The 19,505-nt window shown below is 56.5% G+C and overlaps 1 protein-coding gene across 1 annotated transcript in view; it reads right to left on the bottom strand.

Moving 5' to 3' along the window:
* Positions 1-5,423: 5,423 nt before the first annotated feature.
* Positions 5,424-19,505, bottom strand: part of TTLL8 (tubulin tyrosine ligase like 8) — a 31,589-nt gene continuing 17,507 nt past the window's right edge. The window contains 6 exon segments of the mRNA XM_033233516.1: positions 5,424-5,519; positions 13,807-14,115; positions 14,118-14,184; positions 14,888-15,317; positions 16,383-16,623; positions 17,565-17,713. Coding sequence (XP_033089407.1) covers positions 5,512-5,519; positions 13,807-14,115; positions 14,118-14,184; positions 14,888-15,317; positions 16,383-16,623; positions 17,565-17,713 — 1,204 coding nt within the window. The 3' untranslated portion in view covers positions 5,424-5,511.

Here is a 19,505-nt window from a genome sequence, read left to right as displayed (position 1 = left end):
TGAGACTCCACCCAAGTCCCTGGCCTCCACCTCCCCTCAAGATACAAAAAGCCACCTCTCCTGTGCGGTCCTCACTGTAAGGTCCCCCATTCCAGAGAGCAGCCCCTGAGGCTGGAAAGTCTGGGGCCCAGCTTCTGCTCAGGGAGCTGTTCCGTGTCCTCTTCTTATTTGGAGCATCAAATGCATAGGAAAGTTTCTGGGCAGAAGCTTACTGCTTCCCATTTGCCTCCAGCCAGGGCAGGGGGTTGGAGAGAACCAGGGTGTAGTTCTGGGCTTCTCCTGGCTCCTCCCTTCCTGGACGGGCCCAGAGGCCCTGTGTCCAGCCCAATCTCTATGCTGCGGCCAGGCAGCACAGAGGCTTCTGCACCTGCCTCTGGTTCTGGGAGGGCACTGCCCCACGTGTGTGCATGTGTGTGCATGTGTGTGTGTGTGTGTGTGTGTGTGTGGTTGGGGGGATGGAGGGAATCAATAGCTGGGGAGCCTGGGAGTGTCTAGCTGGGATGTTCTGCCTGGAATACCCACAGGACTCCCCAGGTGTGGAGGGCAGCACCACCCGCAGGCTGGGAGAGGCCGTGGGCCTCACACTGTGGGCTCAGGTAGTCAGGAGGGAGCTTGGGAAGCAAACTCTGGGGCTGGGTCCCAGGGGAGGGAAGGCGGCCAGGACCTGCTGTGACCGTGAAGTCCTCCCTCCCTCCCGCCAACCCCACTGCCCACCTCCCTACCTCCTGGGCCAGCACCTCGACCCTGCCCCCACCTGGCCTAGAGCCCTCCATGGGCTGGAACTTATGCGGTCACTGCTGGGCAGAGTAAATGGGGCTAAGCCCGCCCCCTGCAGCAGCGTGCCTGTGGCCACGGCACCCTGAAGAGAGTGGCCAGTGCCAGCCACCATGCCACAGCGTGGTCAGCAGCAGGCAGGCAGGTTTGGGGGCGGCCCAGGACGGACCACTGTCATCCCCCATCCCAGGCCGGCTGGGTGTAAGACGGATACTCCAGCTGGGCCTCGGCCCTCAGCCTGGCCTCCAGCCCTCCTTATACCAGGGGACGATGGGGGCTGCTGTACTGTGGCAGGGGTGTCCCAGACGATGTCCATGAACACGACCAGCAGGATCGTTGGGAAAGGACAAATGTCGCTCCCCCGTGGGCCCACTCACACCCAAACCTCTCTCCAGGCCTCTCTGGGACAGGCCCCCACCACCACACACGCATCGCCTGAAGGCGCCATCCCAGCGTGCCATGACGCAGGCAGGGGCTGCAGGTGGCCAGTAGTCGGTGACCTCCTGTGGGGACGGCCCACGGGATGTGGCTGGCGCTGGTCCCAAGGCCCAGGGAAGGACAGTGGGGCCACCCTCTCCAGCCTGAGGTCAGGGGGCTCCTGCCCTGTCTCTGAGGGCTGGGGGATTGGCCCTGCTCAATATCCATGAAGAGCCAGGCCACGGGCTCCTGGGCAGGCCCCAGCCACCGAGATCACCCACCGCAGCTGGACGAGGCCTGGGGTGGGGATGGGGTCCTTGCAAGTCTGGGTCCCCAGGGCAGCACGGCCACATGGCCCAGTGACCATCCGTGCGCCCAGAAGCCCAACGGCAAAGGGCTCAGAGGGTCCAACCCCGAGGGCTCCCTCCGCGCCCGCGCTGGGCACCAGGTGGGAGGAAACGGGGTGCGGAGACCCTGGGCGGCGCCAAGACTCGTCGGACGAATGCGGGAAGGAACGAACCAGCGTCTGCCTGGGATCCGGGCTGGAGCCTTCTCCAGAGGGCTGCGAGGGGCCGGAGCGGGCGCGGGGGTGCTGGGCACGGGGGTCCCAAGAAAAACACGGCAAGGATGCGGGTTCTCCACAACAGCGCTGTGTTCTCGACCTCAGCTCCTCGCAGGTTTCCACAAAGACGCGCGTGGCTCTGGGTCGTTGTCCTGGTCCCCGCGCCGGTCCCGACTCACGAGGTCCGCGGGCAGCAGCTCCGCCCGCCGAGCGGCACGAAGGACGCGCCCTGCAGGACCGGGGCACAGAACGAGCCGCAGCGCTTGCAGGGCCAGGCGGGCGGCAGCAGCCCGCGGCACACCAGGCAGGGCGGCCCTCGGGGGTCCCTCGGCAGCCCTGGGGAGGGAGGGGCGCTGAGACCGCGTGCGCCAGCCCCACATACCCGCGGCCGCCTCCCTCCGCCCCGACAGCACCCGCCTGCTTGGCGCGCCCCGGGACCCCTCACCCCCAAAAGCGCCTTCCTCCACCAGCGTCCCCAGGCCCCACACCCCCACCACCGCTCCTCCAGTCCCCTGACCGTCCCACACGCCCCGGGAACCCTGGACTGCGTCCACAGACCCTGAGCCCACAGACCCCTCAAACTTCGCCTCTGTGCTCTCCTACCCCAGCCCATCCCCGACTGCGTCCCAGGCCCCCTGATTGCGCCTAGCGCCCCTTGACCTCGTCCCCAGGCCCCCAGACCGCGCCCACCCCTCCCTCAATTCACACCCACCAACAGGCGACGCCCACGCCCCTCAAGGCCACGCCCCCCTGCAGCCCCCCCAGGGCCACTCTCATCACCTGCAAGACCAGCCCAGGCGGAGAGTTCAGCCCCAGGTGGCTCCCAACTCGCTCCTGCATGGAGCCCACATGCTTCCCCCAGCTTTCGGAAAACCAAGACCTCCACTCAAAGGCGGGCCGGGGGTCGGGAGTGGGGCCTCGTGCCTCCGGGATGAAGGATCTACCGATGGATGGTCCCCTTCTCCACCCCCCTCACCCTCTGTAACACCCCTCTGCCTGGCCCCCCACCCCAGAGGGGCAGTCCAGCTCTGCCTCTAGCTCATCAGCCTCTTCCAGGCGAGTCCTGCCTAGAAGGACCCAACCCGCCAGGGCATTTGGAGAAGATCAGCCGCCACCCCAATTCCTCTTGCTCTGCTGTGCCTGGGCTCGGGCTCAGATGCCTGGTGCTGAGGACCTGTCCCCACTGGGCCGGGACCAAGTGGGTGGTGGGCACAGGGTGGTGCCTGCAGACAAGGGCCAGCAGCATGCTAGGCCAGCCTCAGAGTCCCAGGATGGGTCAGCGGCTGGAGGACTCAGGAGGGAGGTGGGAGTGTTAAGACTAGCGGTGCTCCAGGAGCCACCGAACCCTGTCCCCACGAGAGGCTGCACCGGATGCAGGCCATCTGGTCACGCTGGCACCTTCGAAGTGGACCTGGACTGGGGCTCCCAGTGGAGCTAGAAGACCTGCTGCCCACAACATGTGGTCAGACCTCACCAGGACCCATGGGCTGTTCTGATGCCAGGAGCTGCTGGAGGGAGCACGCCCCAGGCCAGCCATCCCATGCGGTGCCCGTGGTCTGGCAGGTGGCTGCAGTCCGTGCCCCCTCCTGCATGGACTCAGAGGTGGCAGCCATGATGGGCGAGAGCAGTTAGGTGCCATCCACTGCGGGGCTGGCCACTCAGCGAGGTCACCCCCTGCATGGGAGCTGCTGCTTTTCAAGAACTTTCACACAGTTCCTTGGAGCATCACAGGACAGGCAAGGCTGGCAGGTGTGACCACCACACGTCCCTTTCACCGTAGAGGCTGGGGCCTTGGCCTGGCTCTCACTTGCCTCCAGCCGCTGCCCTTGCCCTGGGGCTGTCCCATGGCTCTGGCCAGCCCTTCTCAGTGGGGTGAGCCAGTGCCAAGCCCCGTGCCCCATGTACTGGGGCCAGTGAGTCAAACTTCAGGTTTCCCAGGCCAGGAAGGGCTAGGGTAAGGCCAGCCTGCATGTTTGCTGCAGCTATAGCTGGTGGGGGAGGGAGAGAAGGAGTCCCAGGGTGGGGTAGGGTTGTGGGGTGAAGGGGCGACTCCCTGGTTTTCCCAGCCTCCGGGGCTAAAGGTTCCCAAGCAGCCACAGCCCAACCCAGAAGTGCAGGCACCACCCTGCTGGGGCACTCACCACCAACAGCAAACTCCGGGCCCCAGGCTGAGTCACTCTTCCTGGGGGTCTGGGTGGGGAGAGCCCCCAGTGCCTATGCAAAGCAGTCCTTGGCTTCCAGGAACCTCGGAAGGGCTGGGCCAGCCTGGCCCACAGGACAGGCCAGGACCCGCGTGGCACAAGCAGGGCATGAGCCGCAGGAAGAATGAGGTGGAAGCAGCTCCCACTCCCCAGGACTCTCATCCCAGCGGAGAGACGCAGGGAGGCCAGGCACAGGACTGGGAGGTCAAGTCTGCAAGGGTGACCCAGTGCAGCAGGCCAGGCAGCACTGTGGGGCAGGGCCTTGTCCCCCAGGCACCCAGGGCTAGATGGGAGCCACCAGGGTGGCTGCAGCTCTCTGTGTGTCTGTGCGTGATTAATGGAGCATGCATGAGCTAGCCGAGAGCTGGTGTGGGGCCTGGACCCTGCTGAGGGAGGGGAGGCCCAAGGCTTGGGCCCCAACCCTGTATGGAGGCCAGGGCTGGGGTGAGACTCACTGTGAGGCATCAGCAGGCTCTGGGGAGCCACTAAAGCTCATGGGGTACACTCAGTACCTGGGAGTCAGTCTGGGACCCAGACCAGTCCTTCCAGGGAAAACCACCAAATAGGGCATAAGATTGGAAAAACATCACAAAAGCAAGCAAAAGCAGCAGGCAACCAGGTAAGGGAGGACCAGGTCCAGGCCAGGGAAGGTGAGTGAGCCAAGGAGAGGGTGCTCTGAAAGGTACCCAGCCCCGCAGCTCCTCACTCTGAGGCTTCACCACCAGGGCCACCTGGAGCTCTGGGTCCCAAGGCCCTGGAGTGTGGTGACAGAAGACACCCCATGCCCCCAACAATGTAGCAGCCCCAAACAGCTGGGTGCCAGGGTGAATCAAAAACAGCTGGGCGTGGTGCACACCTGTGGTCCCAGCTACTCAGGAGGCTGAAGTGGGAGGATCGCTTGAGCCCAAGAGTTGGAGGCTGCAGTTAGAGGCTATGACTGCACCACTGCACTCCAGCCTGGGTGACAGAGTGAGATCCTGTCTCAAAAAAAAGAAAAAAAGAAAAAGAAAAAAGGTCAAATAATTTTATTAAAAAGTAGAACTTATAAAAATGAAAACTTTAAGAAATTAAAACTTCAATGGGTTGATAGCATCCTTAAATGAGCTGGAAGACAGGTGAGGAGACATTTTTAGAATGCAGCACAGGCAGCTAAATAAATCAAACAAAGAAGTGGGAGATTAAAAGATACCAGGAGAGAGAGAAGGCTTAGCAAATATTTAGTTTGTGTTCCAAAGGGAAGGAGACAGAACGGGGTGGAGGCAATATTTAAAGACATAATGGCTGAGAGAGTCCATAATTGAATAATGACACCAGCACACACATCAAAGACATTCAAATTCCAGATCGAATACGTAAAAATCAAATTGAACACTCAGATATCATATTAAAGCAGTCTTAAAAGCTGGCAGATAGAACTGACAGCTCCCCTTGCAGAGTGATGGCTGACTGCCGATTTTCCGAGAGCCACAGCAAAGACAAGACAGTGGAAAGACATATTCAGTGTTCGGTGGGAGAGTGGCTGCAACCTGGACTCCTGCCGCAGAGAATCTGACTCTGTCATGAATCTGTGTGGAAAAGATATTGACAGACCAAAAACTCATCCTAGTGTCCCACCACTGGCACCTCCCTAAGGGACACTGTCTTGAGCAGAATGAAAGTGGTTCAGAATGAACAAGGTTGGAAGTCTGACACTCAGGAAGAGTGAAGGGCAAAGAGGAACGTATGTAGTAAATCTAAAAACCACTGGCTGTGCAAGCGATGATGATAATCACGCCTAGTAGACTGTTAAAAACGTTATTAAACAGACTGACAGCAATAGCAGTAAGTCAGAAGGGAGCAGGGACTTCACATTTTCCAGGCTTGTATCGTCAGGTGGGTATAAGTGTGACTTCCTTCACTTTAGATTTTGGTAAGTTAAACGTGCAATGAGTAATTTGTAGGCAGTTAGTAAAACACTAGAAACAGAGTCTGTAACCGCCAAACCAGTAGAAGGAAAAACAAAAATGAGAGAAGAAGCATCAGTGAAAACTAAGGCAAGAACAGAGATAAAAAGGAACATAGAATAGATGAGATCAACAAAAGTTAAATGAAATCAGATGGTAGATACTGTGGTCATCAGGCTCCAAGGCAGCCCGCAGTGATCCTCATCCCCAGGCAGTCATGCATGTGTGCTCCCCTCCTGTCTGGATCAGGCTTGGAGTACATGGCCAGTAGAATATAGGAGCAGCAGGGGTATGTGATGTCTCGGGTGAGGTCATAAAGACCTCATGACTCTAGTGGTCTCTCTTGAGTCACTCACTGGAGGAAGCCAGCTGCCATGTTGTGAGGACACTCAAGCAGCCCTGTGGAAGGTGCACGTGGGAGGGACTGATGGGGGGTGCACCATCAGGGAGGTGGGTCCCCAGTCCCAGGCAAACCTTCAGATGAGGCTGCCTCACTTGACACTGGAACTGAGCCTCAGGAGCATCCCTGAAGCAGCATCATGCCAATGAACCCTTCTCGGATTCCTGAGCCACAGAAAACGTGGAGGATAAATGTTTGCTTTGTCAGCAGCTCTGCTTTGCAGTGATTTCTAAAGCAGAATCAATCACCACAGAATCCATGTACGTGGTTACATTAAACGTAAATGTTATGTGCACTGGTTAAAAGATTAAACATTGGCAGTCCAGAATTTTATGCAGAAGAATATGTAAAACATAAGCTTATATAATGATGAAAGAAAAAACATACCAGGAAAATCCTCACCAAAATAAAATGAGTAACAATCTGAAAACTCTAAAGCAAGAACTGACAGAATTATATGCATCTCCAAGATTCTTAACATACTTTGCTTAGTAACTGATAAGCAGACGAAGAAAATGAAATATGTCAACAACACAATAAACAAATCTAGTCCAACTCATGATGCTGAACAGTTTCAGAACCGCACATTATTTGCACCAAGAAACATTTACAAAAATTAACCACCTAAAGCAATTAATAACCATCTAATGATGCGCATTCCTCCATCTGACGTGCACTCCTGCACCTGACGACGTGCGTTGATGAAAACCTGGCATCCCCTGTTGCAGTTAATAGACTCCTGCCCCCTCTTACCACTGCAGGTCGATGCAGGTGTGTAGCAGCAAGTATAAGACACAAAAGGCATAAAGATCACAAGGGAAGAAGTGAAATGGAATTTATTTGCAGGTGATGTGACTTTGTAGAAAACCCAATGGCATCTACAAATTGCCAGAACCAAGAGGTGAATTTATCAACACATTGGGACACAGTGTCCATGTACAAAAACCATCGCATTTCCCACATTTTAGCAACAAACAATTGGAAAAATAAAATTTCAAATACTATTAATAAAAGTATCAAAATGTATTTGTAAAATATACTTATAAAAGTATCAAAAATCCACCAAATATGTAGGAATAAATGTAATGAAAACTATGCAATAATATTGCTTGGAGAAACTGAAAAATACCTAAATAAATGTTGACATACATCATGTGCAGGGATCAGAAACCTCAATATTGTAGGATATCAATTCTCCCCAAAACGATCTATAGATTTAATGCAATCTCAATAAACATCCCAGCAGGTCTTTTTAAAACTTAACATGAGGCCGGGCGCGGTGGCTCAAGCCTGTAATCCCAGCACTTTGGGAGGCCGAGACGGGCGGATCACGAGGTCAGGAGATCGAGACCATCCTGGCTAACATGGTGAAACCCCATCTCTACTAAAAAATACAAAAGCTAGCCGGGCGAGGTGGCGGGCGCCTGTAGTCCCAGCTACTCGGGAGGCTGAGGCAGGAGAATGGCGTAAACCCGGGAGGCGGAGCTTGCAGTGAGCTGAGATCCGGCCACTGCACTCCAGTCCGGGCGACAGAGCGAGACTCCGCCTCAAAAACAAAAACAAAAAAAAAAACTTAACATGAGACTGGACGCGGTGGCTCATGCCTATAATCCCAGCACTTTGGGAGGCCGAGGCAGGTGGATCACGAGTTCAGGAGATCGAGACTATCCTGGACAACATGATGAAACCCTGTCTCTACTAAAAATACAGAAAAATTAGCGGGGTGTGGTGGCGCGTGCCTGTCATCCCAACTGCCCAGGAGGCTGAGGCAGGAGAATCGCTTGAACCTGGGAGGCAGAGATTGCAGTGAGCCAAGATCGCACCACTGCACTCCAGCCTGGCGATAAAGTGAGACTCTGTCTCAAAATAAATAAATAAATAAATACTTAACCTGAAAATTCAGGCCAGGTGCGGTGGCTCACGCCTGTAATCCCAGCACTTTGAGAGGCCAAAGCAGGCAGATCACGAGGTCAGGAGTTCGAGACCAGCCTAGCCAACATAGTGAAACCCCATCTCTACTAAAAATGCAAAAATTTAGCTGGGCGTGGTGGCAGGCGCCTGTAATCCTAGCTACTTGGGAGGCTGGGGCAGGAGAATCACTTGAACTCAGGAGGCGGAGTTTGCAGTAAGCTGAGATCACATCACTGCACTCCAGCCCCAGCGACTGTGTGAGATTCTGTCTCAAAACAAACAAAGAGACAGACAACCACCACAACAACAAAACCATTCAAATGACATAGAGTAGCCAACACAATTTTGAAGAAGAAACAAAGTTAGAAAATGTACACTATCATATTTGGTTTTGTTTTGTGCTTTGTTTTTGAGGTGGAGTCTCTCTCTGTCACCCAGGCTGGAATGCAATGGCACGATCTCAGCTCACTGCAACCTCTGCTTCCTGGGTTCAAGCAACTCTCCTGCCTCAGCCTCCTCAGTAGCTGGGATTACAGGTGCCTACTACCCGGCCTCCCAAAGTGCTAGGGTTACAGGCATGAGCCACCGCACCTGGCCCACTATCATATTTGAAAACTTCAAAGACAGTATGGTATTGATATAAGGATAGGTAAATAGATTGTTGAAACAGCATAAATAATCCAAAATTCCTTCAAGAAAGTCTGTTTTTGACGAAGATGCCAAAGTAATTCAGCGGGAGGAAGGATGGTCTTTTTGATGATGGTGCTGGAACAACTGGACCGCCACAAGAAAATCTAAATTTAACATTTTATTTAGGAAGCAAGAATGCAATTCAGGGCGTACACACAGACGGGGTGATCTCACTATGTCTGAAGAACAAAGAGAAAGTTGGGAGTTTTCTTAGAGAAATGCTCTGTGTTGTTTCACAAGCAAGCTCACTAGTAAGACCAGTAAGCACCAGGAGACTTGTGGGGCTCTGACTGGTGAATGATGGCATGGGTGAAAATACTTTCAGAGTCCCAGCAGGTTGTTTCAGCAGTTCACAGATAAAACTGTCTTTGGATTACATGGATTGTTTTAGGTGCTGGGCTCATGACATGTTTAATTTTTGGAGCAGGTGCCAGGTTATGTTCTGAGTGTTTCCCCCTTGCCCCTTGATTCTGAATTAGTTGTGTAGGACAAGAATGAGCCCATTTGTATCACTGGCTTTTACAACACCATACACAAAAATTCACTCAAGATGCATCATTGACCAAAATGTGAAAGTCAAAACCACAAAGCTTGTAGAAGGAATCACAGAAGAACATCTAAATGCCTGAGGGGCTGGACACCCTGTTTACCCTGAGCGATTATTACACACTGCATGTCTGCATCATCATATCTCATGTAATCCACAAATATATACACCTACGGGGCACCCACAGAAATAAAAAAAAAAACAATTAGCAAAAACTCCAAAAATAAAGGAATCACTAAGAAAGCAAAAAGGCAAACCACAGACTGGGAGGAAACAGTCCCATTGTGCATATCTGACAAATATACAGAAGAGGCGCAGCGGCCCAGGGCTATAATCCCAGCACCTGAGGTCGGGAGTTCGAGACCAGCCTGCCCCACATGGTGAAATCCTGTCTCTACTAAAAATACAAAATTAGCTGGGCATGGTGGTGCATGCCTGTAATTCCAGCTGCTCGGGAGGCTGTGGCAGGAGAATCGCTTAGAACCCTGGAGGCAGAGGTTGCAGTGAGCCGGGATCGCACCATTGCACTCCAGCCTGGGCGACAGAGTCAGACTCTGTCTCAAAAATAAATAAGTAAATATAAAGAATATATGAAAACCACTCTTAGTAACGAACCAAAGACAAGCAACCTAATTTTACAATGGTAAAAAGACTTAGTAAAGCATTTTGGAAAGCAAAATATCTGAATGGCTAATGAACAAAGTGCTCAGCACAGCTGGTCACCTGAAAAACACGAGTTAAAACCACGATGAGATACCCGTACACCTACCAGACTGGCTAAAAACACAACCCAACAATACCCAGTGTTGGCAAGGATGTGGGGCAACCAGGATTCTCACGTGGGTGAGAGTGGGAGTGCAAAACACCACAACCACATTGTAAACTGGAAGTTTCTTCTAAAGCAAAACCCAAGCATCCTTCATGACCTAGTGGTGAAACTCTTGGACATATGTCCAAGACAGACAAAGGCACATGTCCCTGTAACGACTGGCATGGGATGATCAGAGCAGCTTCATTTATCACAGTCCTACACTGGAAGCAAGGCAGCTGTCTGTCAGCAGGGGACCAGGCGGGCTCTGGCACAAATGTGCAATGCAATACTGTTCTTCACTAACAAAGGATGCACACCTGTCACACTATACAGCCACTGCACCTCAGAGCGAAGGGTCAGACATGGAAATACACCTGCCTCTCTGCACAGTTGCCACGTCTGAGCGGAGGGTCAGACACAGAAATACACCTGACACTCTGTACAGCCGCTGCACCTCAGAGCGGAGGGTCAGACACGGAAATACACCTGCCACTCTGCACAGCCGCTGCACCTCAGAGTGGAGGGTCAGACACGGAAATACACCTGCCACTCTGCACAGCCGCCACCTCAGAGTGGAGGGTCAGACACAGAAGTACACCTGCCACTCTGCACAGCCACTACATCTCAGAGCAGAGGGTCTGAGTTCGAGATTAGCCTGACCAATATGGTGAAACCTCATCTCTACTAAAAATACAAAAAAAATTAACTGGGTGTGGTGGCACATGGCTATAATCCCAGCTACTCAGGAGGCTGAGGCAGGAGAATCGCTTGAACCCAGGAGGCGGAGGTTGCAGTGAGCTGAGATTGTGTCACGGCACTCCAGCCTGGGCAATAGAGCGGGACTCCATCTCAAAAAAAAAACAAAACAAACAAAAAAAAAACAAACGAACAAATCAGCTGGGCACAGTGGTTCGCACCTTTAATCCCAGCACTTTGGGAAGCCAAGGCAGGTGGATTGCCTGAGCTCCGGAGTTTGTGACCAGCCTGGCCAACATGGTGAAACCCTGTCTCTACTAAAAATACAAAATTTTAACAGTGCATGGTGGCGGGTGCCTGTGGTCCCAGCTACTCAGGAGGCTGAGGCAGGAGAATCGCTTGAACCCGGGATGTGGAAGTTTCAGTGAGCCAAGATCTCGCCATTGCACTCCAGCAAAAAATGTCTGTTCTTCCCAAGATCTGCAGATTCAAGGTGATCCCAGCAGTTTGCTGTTCTTAAGCCGACAAGCTCCAAGGACAGCGCGCACTTCCTGTCCTGCTGGCCGGAGTAGGCCAGGTGACCCTGTCGCCACAGGCATTTTACAGCACAGGCTCTGAGTGCACCGGTATGGTTACCTGACTGTCACGGAACAAACACATCCCAGGTAGCCACTAGCGTAAGGCCGAGGGGCACGTGGAGCCGGCCTGAGCCCAGCCAGGAGTCTGGAAGCAAGCCCAGCTACTCCTGGCCATGCCCTCGCCTGACCGCGAAACGCTCGTACGCACGGGTTGGAGTTGTTTGCCATGCATGGCAACCGCAGCAGGAACCCGACTCACGCACGGACGCCAGCACCCATGAGTGAGAGGCGCCTCAGACACGTGGCGTCGGCTTTGGAAGCAGCTGGTGGGTGGTGAGGAAATGTCACAGCTCTGGAAAGAGAGAAGCCTCTGTAAGGTGGTGTCAAAACACCAGGTTGAATCAACAGTCATCTGTGGGGACTCCGAAGGCAGGCAATCTGCCCAGTGAACTCGCAGCACCGGGCAGAAGGGTCTGGAGGGAGAACCCTGGTGGCACGGCTGGTATGTGAGGATCAAAGGCAGAGGAGATCTTTCCTCTTCAGCATGAGAATCCGGCACCGGGCTAAGCCTCCAGCTGCCTCCCGCTGGTGACCTGGTAAAGGGGAACATAAACTCCTTTGGCCGGCAACATTGCTTACAGCAAAACTGCCCTGTGGCAGGCAGACCACGTGGGGACTGGGGAGGTCATTGGTGTCTGGGGGCCACGTCACGGGCCTTCCTGAGTGATCCCCACACCTGGGCAGGTGCCCTGCGGGCGGTAGCCATGGGGCTGCTGCAGGAGGAAATTCGCCTCCTCTGGGGCAAGAGGCATCTCCGTGAGTGGGTCCCAGCCCGTGAATCTCAGTGGGAATCAGGGAGGCGGCAACACCTGCACGCCATCATAAAGACCCCCATCACACCCTCGTAAAGACCCCCATCATGCCATCCTAAAGACCCCCATCACACCCTCATAAAGACCCCCATCACGCCCTCATAAAGACTCCCATCATGCCTTCCTAAAGACCCCCAACACACCCTTGTAAAGACCACCATCACACCTTCCTAAAGATCCCATCACACCCTCATAAAGACCCCATCACACCATCCTAAAGACCCCCATCACGCCTTTGTAAAGACCCCCATGACACCCTCATAAAGATCCCCATCACACCGCCTAAAGACCCCCCCATCACGCCACCTAAAGACCCCCACCACACCCTCCTAAAGACCCCCATCACGCAGTCCTAAAGACCCCCATCATGCAGTCCTGAAGACCCCCACCACGCCGTCCTGAAGACCCACATCACACCCTTGTCAAGACCCCCATCACGCCGCCTGAAGACCCCCCCATCGCCAGGCATAGTGGCTCACGCCTGTAATCCCAGCACTTTGGGAGGCCGAGGCGGGCAGATCACGAGATCAGGAGATCAAGACCATCATGGCTAACACGGTGAAATCCCATCTCTACTAAAAACACAAAAAACTAGCCGGGCGAGGTGGCGGGCACCTGTAGTCCCAGCTACACGGGAGGCTGAGGCAGGAGAATGGTGTGAACCTGGGAGGCGGAGCTTTCAGTGAGCCCAGATCACTCCACGGCACTCCAGCCTGGGCGACAGAGCGAGACTCCGTCTCAAAAAAAAAAAAAAGACCGCCCCATCATGCCACCTAAAGACCCCCATCACACTGTCATAAAGACCCCCATGTGAGAGGAATGGGCGATGCTGCCCTGCTGGCCAGCTGTGTCCCTGCCCCACGTCCTTCTCAGCGACTCTGAGGCCAAGAGCAGCCTGTGGCAACCCTTGAAGTCTGAACGTTTAGCCGAGGCTCGGAAGAGCCCAATGGGGGCCGGGCGTGGTGGCTCAGACGTGTCATCTCAGCCCCTCAGAGCCTTCAGAAAACCACACACAAGAACCCAGCAGTCACTTTTGCCACCTCACTCAGCCGGGGAGTTTGGTGCTGTTCATGGAGCTGTTCAAGGTCCTAACTCAAATCCTCCCGACCCGCACCACACCCCAGAGGTATGGAGACAACGGCATCACCCGCCAGGTTCTACAGAAGGGACCCCACTATCCACCTGTCCGGCACTCCCACTCCCCCCACCCCGTGCCGGGCTGGGACAGGTGCCCCAACCCCGCTCCCCGGTTCCCACCGGCACCTCTGTCAGGGGACACCCCGGGCCCCAGCACCGAAGCCTGCCCTGTGCCCTGCTCTGGAGGATGCAGCGGCTGCTGGCGAGGGTTGGCGATGGAGTAGACGGCCCCCAACCCCACAGCGCACCGCGAGTGGCGCAGGTTACCTTTTCCTCTGGGCGGCGAATGTAGGGCACCCTCCACTGTCTTCAGACTCTGCAGCACAGGTGCCAGGGGGTGTGCATTTAGCTGGTTTGGATCCCAGTGTTTGGTGGGCTGGGCTTCGGGGACATCAATGTTTGGGGCCTGACTGTCCACATGGCAACAGGGGCAGGCCGGGAGCTCCATCTCCCCAGCAGCCTTGGTGCGGGTAGGCTGCAGGGCTCCACTGCTCTCGGCCAGCCCCCTTAAGGGTGCCAGCAAGGCCAGGGGGAGCCTCTTCTCTTCCTTCAGGCCCAAGTCTCGCTGGAGAGCTTGGCTCTCCTCACACTGACGCCTGCCATGCAGAGGTCGGACCCGCTGAATGGGGGCAGCTCAACCACAGGCTGCGGGGAAGGAACAGGTTGTGGGTGCTGGGCTGTGGCTGGGATGGTGGGGTCCATGCAGGAGGGGTCTGCGCAGGAGGGGCTGGTTGGGGCACAGACCCCCATCTGACTCAGGAGTGAACACCTGGGGAGCCGAGGCTTCATGAGCCTTGGGGGTCAGCCTGGGGAGCCCCACACCCTGGGACTGGGCTGCTCTTTTCCTGAGTTTAGCCACAAAGAGGCCTCAAGAGAGAGGCACTGGCCACGCTTCCCAATGGCTCCAGCACATCTGCAGGCACAGGGAGGCCCCCCGAAAGATCCTCGGAGTGGAGGATGCACTGCAGGCCAAAGTGAAGGAGCAGCATAGGGGGCCTGGAGGCTGCAGGAATGGAGCCCCCACCTCTAACCAGTCAGAGCTGGGTGAGACAGGGAACAGGAGGGAGGAAAGCTGGATGGAGGCACTGAGCCTGGACGCCTGGAGTAGCCCCTTCCTCGGTGCTGACGAGGCACTGAGCCCCATGGGAGAGCAGGACAGGCCTGGACCCTTGGCGGGACCGAGAGTGGTCACAGAGCAGGATTGGCGTCCTCCATGGACCCCACGGCGCTGGCGGCCTGCAGCTCCACCCTCGCCCAGTGACCAGGTGGCAAAGCATCCGCATGGGGGGCAGCCACCAACCCCCAGGGGATGGCTCCCACCACCCGGGCAGGGGCGGACGTGGCTCACCTGCCTCCACAGGAGTTCAAAGTTGCCGACGTCACAGCTGCGGTCCACGGCCACCTTGATGGTGTCCTCCTGCACCTGTGCACACAGCTGGGCCGTGACCGGTGTGGACGGGTGCATGGTGGGGCTGGAGTTGATCTCGATCAGCCAGGGCCTGAAGTCCCTTCCAAGGACGAAGTCGGCCCCGTAGAGCTCAAAGCTGTTCTTGCGAGGCTCCACGTGGTCCTGGGCCACCTTCATGGCATGAATGATAATGATGGCCTTCTTCATGGACGGGTAGATGACACTGCCCCACACGGCACCACGGCCCTGGCGCTGCAGGTACTCCTGGAACCTGGCACTGGTCCACATGTTGTGTGCGGGCAGCAGGGGGCTGCGGCCCACGTCATTCTTCAGGTGCTTCTGGACAGCGTTGTTGCACAGGTGGATGGCACTGTGGTGGGGACAAGGGGCAGGTGGTCAGCTTCCGTTGGCCCAGGAGGGCACCCAAGGCCGGTCCTTCCAGCCGTGCTGCGTCCACCCAGCTGGCTCTAGAGAACCCTGCCCCCGAGGACTCCCACCCTTTGCTGGAGGGGCCCAGTTGGGATGAGTGTTACTGTCCCAGATGGAGAAACAGGGCTCAGAGAGGCCATGGGATTGGCCAGGCGCATGGCTTATGGCTGGAGGCCCAGAAATGGGTGCTGGAAGGAGGCCCTGGCTTCTCACTGCCTGGAAGCTGCTTTTGCACAGGTGAGTTCCTGGACCCCCTCCAGGCCCACTTGACCAGAGGCAGTGAGCAGGTGAGGGTCAAAGCACCTGGCCGGCTCATCCCAAGCCTCTTCTGAGTGTGACTTCAAGCATGACCCACCAGCATGACTGCAGCCCCTTGTCTGGGCTGGAGTTAACTCCCCTGCAAGGTCTCTGTTATGTGAGTCTCGGGCCTCCCTGGATCCTCACTCTCTTGAAAAGCAGACCCCCTTCCTGCCCAGCCATCAGGCCCCCCAGCGCCTCACACCAAGCGAGAGCCACACAATGGTCAGAGGAAGCCTTGGTGCAGACAGAGGCTGGCAGGCATCACTGTGTGAGCACCATACTCCTGAGGACTCCGCAGGCCCTCGCCATCCTGCCCACAAGGGGTCCCGTGTGAGGCGGGGGTCCATCCACCCCGGGCAGCACACTGGCCTCTACCAGGCGCCCCACAGGCCACCGACCCTGAACCGGGGCCCAGGTGCTGCCCACACCATTCCGATCCCCCTGGGCACAGGCAAAATGTTGCCTTTTAAGATTTTCCAGAAATGATACAGACAGCATGGGGTGTAGGTGCTGGCTTGGAAGGTCAGTGGGCCTGGGCCTGTCCCTGGGGGAGGTCATCAGCCTCCCAAGCCTCAGCTTCCCCCCATCTGTGCCTTCGTGGTGGCAGGTGGCGGTGAGGGTCTTGCCCGTGCTGCTTGCTGCCCCAGGCAGGTGGGCAGCAGCCCATTCCCTGGCCTGAGGTGTCCAGCTCGCCCACCGCACTGACCTGTCCAGCTTGTCCAGGGAGAAGCGCTGTGTTGAGAACCGCAGGTAACTCTCCTTGTAGAACCAGATGGTCAGGGGGTTCCAGTCCGTGATGAGGAACCACTGTCTGATGTCGAACTTGGTGTCATAGATGAGCAGTGGCGTCTCGATGTACTTCTGGACCACCCACTTGTCCCTGGGAAGAGAGTGGCCTGCAGCCGCCAGCTCCAGGATCTCCTCCACACGGTCCATGCACACTATGTCTGCAAGAGGCCACCGCTTAACCCAGCATGCCCAGCCACTGTGCAGCGGGACTGAGCTCCTGAGCCCTGGGGCAGGGTCGCAGCTTGGCCCTGAGACCTGCACAGCACCAGCAGGCAGCATTGCTGGTGGGGGGAACGGGGACAGGGAAGGCTTAGCGCTCATGGATGAGGCTGAAGCCAGTGCCAGTCTCCCCCAGGCTCTCCCCCAACAGAACCAGCCTCTGGGACTCCAGAGGGGACACAGAGATCAGTGAAGGGGCAGGGACAGAGTTACTTTTAAAAGGGAGTCAGGAGGATGGGCACGGTGGCTCAAGCCTGTAATCCCAGCACTTTGGGAAGCCAAGGCAGGTGAATCACTTGAGGTCAGGAGTTCAAGACCAGCCTGGCCAACATGGTAAACTCCATCTCTACTAAAAATACAAAAACTTAGCTGGGTGTGGTGGGCACCTGTAGTCCCAGCTACTCGGGAGGCTGAGGCAGGAGAATCGCTTAAACCTGGTAGGTGGAGGCTGCAGTGAGCCGAGATCATGCCACTGCACTCCAGCCTGGACGACAGAGCGAGACTCAGTTTCAAAAATATAATAATAATAAAAACAATAAAAAGAAGAGCATAGACCAGTTTGTGAATAGAGGAGGAAATCCTGATTAACCCATCAACCCAGATCCAGCCTTGTGATTGGAACACACACTGTGAAGATGCCTCCAGGTCTGCCCCAGCACTGGAGTCCTGACCCCCACGCCTGCCTCGGCGTTGTGCTCCCACCCTTCCTTCCCTGTGGCGCTGTGGGCCTGAGACTGCCCCTCACTCACGGCCCCTGGCATCAAGTGCGGGCATTGGTGGCTATGAACTCGGTGCAGGGAGCGCCCGCACCAGGGGACTTATCTCGCCCGGATGAACGTGATTAACTGAATGCAGGGAGCGCCCACACCAGGGGACTCACCTCGGCCCCGGGACTTGGCCGCGGGCTTTATAATCCAGATGTTCCGGAACCCGTCGATGTCCGTCTGAGGGTTCACGGACGTGATTTGATCCAGCAGAGCCTGGCACTGCGAAAAGTAATTTCTTGAATCGGAGATGAAAGCATCACCACTACAAAGCAAGATCCAGAAAGTGCATGAGACTTGGAGGCCTGGGTCCCGCCTCACCCACCAAGCAGGCACTCGGCTCTAGGATGGTCTGCAGCTGACCTGGCGGGAAAGGGCTGTGGGTTGGCCCAGGAAGTTCTGCCAACAGTATAGACACCTGAAAACACAGCCCTGTGAGGCTCCTCCAGACAAGGGCTGTGTTAAGATACTGGGGACCCCAGTGTGTGGGTCGGAGCCAGCCACAGTCCCCAAGCAGCACCCTGCCTGGGTGGAAATGGTGGGAGGCACGGGGTGGGAGGCGTAGCCATGGTGGAAACGTGGGAGACACAGGCCAGGGGTGGATGCAGCCATTCCCAGGTTTCACCTGTGTTGGTGGTGCCTGGGACCAACCCCTGGTAGGAAAGCAGCTGGCCCGTGCAGACATCCTGCCTCCCTGCCAGCTGCCAGTGCCACATCCTGCGAGCTCAAGGTCAGTCTGACTCAAGACCCTTTGCAGTCACCAGCTAGACTCAAGAAGTCATCATAACCACAGGGAATAAGGAGAGGGTGCACTAGAGCTGTTTGAGTGGCTTTTAGAACTCAGGGGTGCACTAGAGCTGTTTGAGTGGCTTTTAGAGCTCCGGGGTGCACTAGAGCTGTTTGAGTGGCTTTTAGAGCTCCGGGGTGCACTCCTGCTGCCTGGATGGTGGGGGGAAGACATGCCAGTACCAGCAGCTGCCCCAGGGCCCACTGGACCCATCCTGCATGGGCAAACTCAGGGCTGTGAAGACCCATTGTGGACCCCGTGACATCCTGACAAGGTGGCCTTGATGCAGGAGGGGGGACCAGCGGGGCTCCAAGGACACCAGCCATGACTCTCGCAGCCAGCCTGGGCTGAGGTGGGGAGGCAAAGCCCCTGAGGACACAGGACATCAGGGTTCCATTCCCACCTGCTGGGGGCAGCTTGAAGGGAGAAGTAAGGCTGGGGTGTCCCTGACAACAGGGGAGGGGCTCCACCACTGTGGAGCTGTGGCCGGGGGGAGGGGGGGCCTGGGTGAGAGCCCCTGTGGTGACAAGCCCCTCCCGGGGAAGGACTGAAGGTGATCTCAGACAGGGGCACCTCCCGGCTCTCACTGGCTGCCACATCTCCTCTGTAGTGAGCGCCGCACACTCCTGACCCCAGGATGGTAACAGGACTGTGATGAGGACTTGGAGCAAACCGGAAGCAGCCAGCCCCCTACGCCCCTGAAACATCCCTGTCTGTGCAGCACTGGCCAGCCCCAAACTATTGAGGTCTAAAGAGGGTGGGTCACCCATGACATCCACCATGCTGGTCACAGCCAAGGTCGCCCAGGATACCAGCAAGCTCCCAGTGACACGGGGCTACAGCGACTCACTCAGGAGGATGAGCTGTGGGAAGGAATCCCTCACAGCCTCCCAGCACAGCACAGCCCCGAGCCTGCGACAGCCCTCACATTGGGAGGTGGTATTTGGGCAGGACCGCCCTCCCCACAAGTGCATGCGTCACTGTGTTGCCCCTGCTTTGTGGGGAGAAGTCTGCGAGCAGTGAGGGACAGAGCCACTCAGGAGCCCAGCGGAGCACCACACAGGAGCTGGTAAGGTCCAGGAACTATAAGATGCACACCCCAAACTCGTCAGAGAACAAGCACGGGCCTCCAGATGCTGACGGCGACCAGGGGCCACAGCCAGGGCTCTCTGGGTCCTGACCCCGGGGCACACCTGCCAGAGATCCCAGCTGAGCCCAGTAGGTGAGGACTGACAGGCCGAGGCACCGGGGACTCCCAGAGAGATCCCCT

This window comes from Trachypithecus francoisi, unplaced genomic scaffold (genome assembly GCF_009764315.1).
Source record: "Trachypithecus francoisi isolate TF-2019V2 unplaced genomic scaffold, Tfra_2.0 Lachesis_group14, whole genome shotgun sequence".
Lineage (NCBI taxonomy): Eukaryota > Metazoa > Chordata > Mammalia > Primates > Cercopithecidae > Trachypithecus > Trachypithecus francoisi.
The sequence above is the reverse complement of the archived record's forward strand: the minus strand, read 5'-3'. Positions and strand labels throughout refer to the sequence as shown.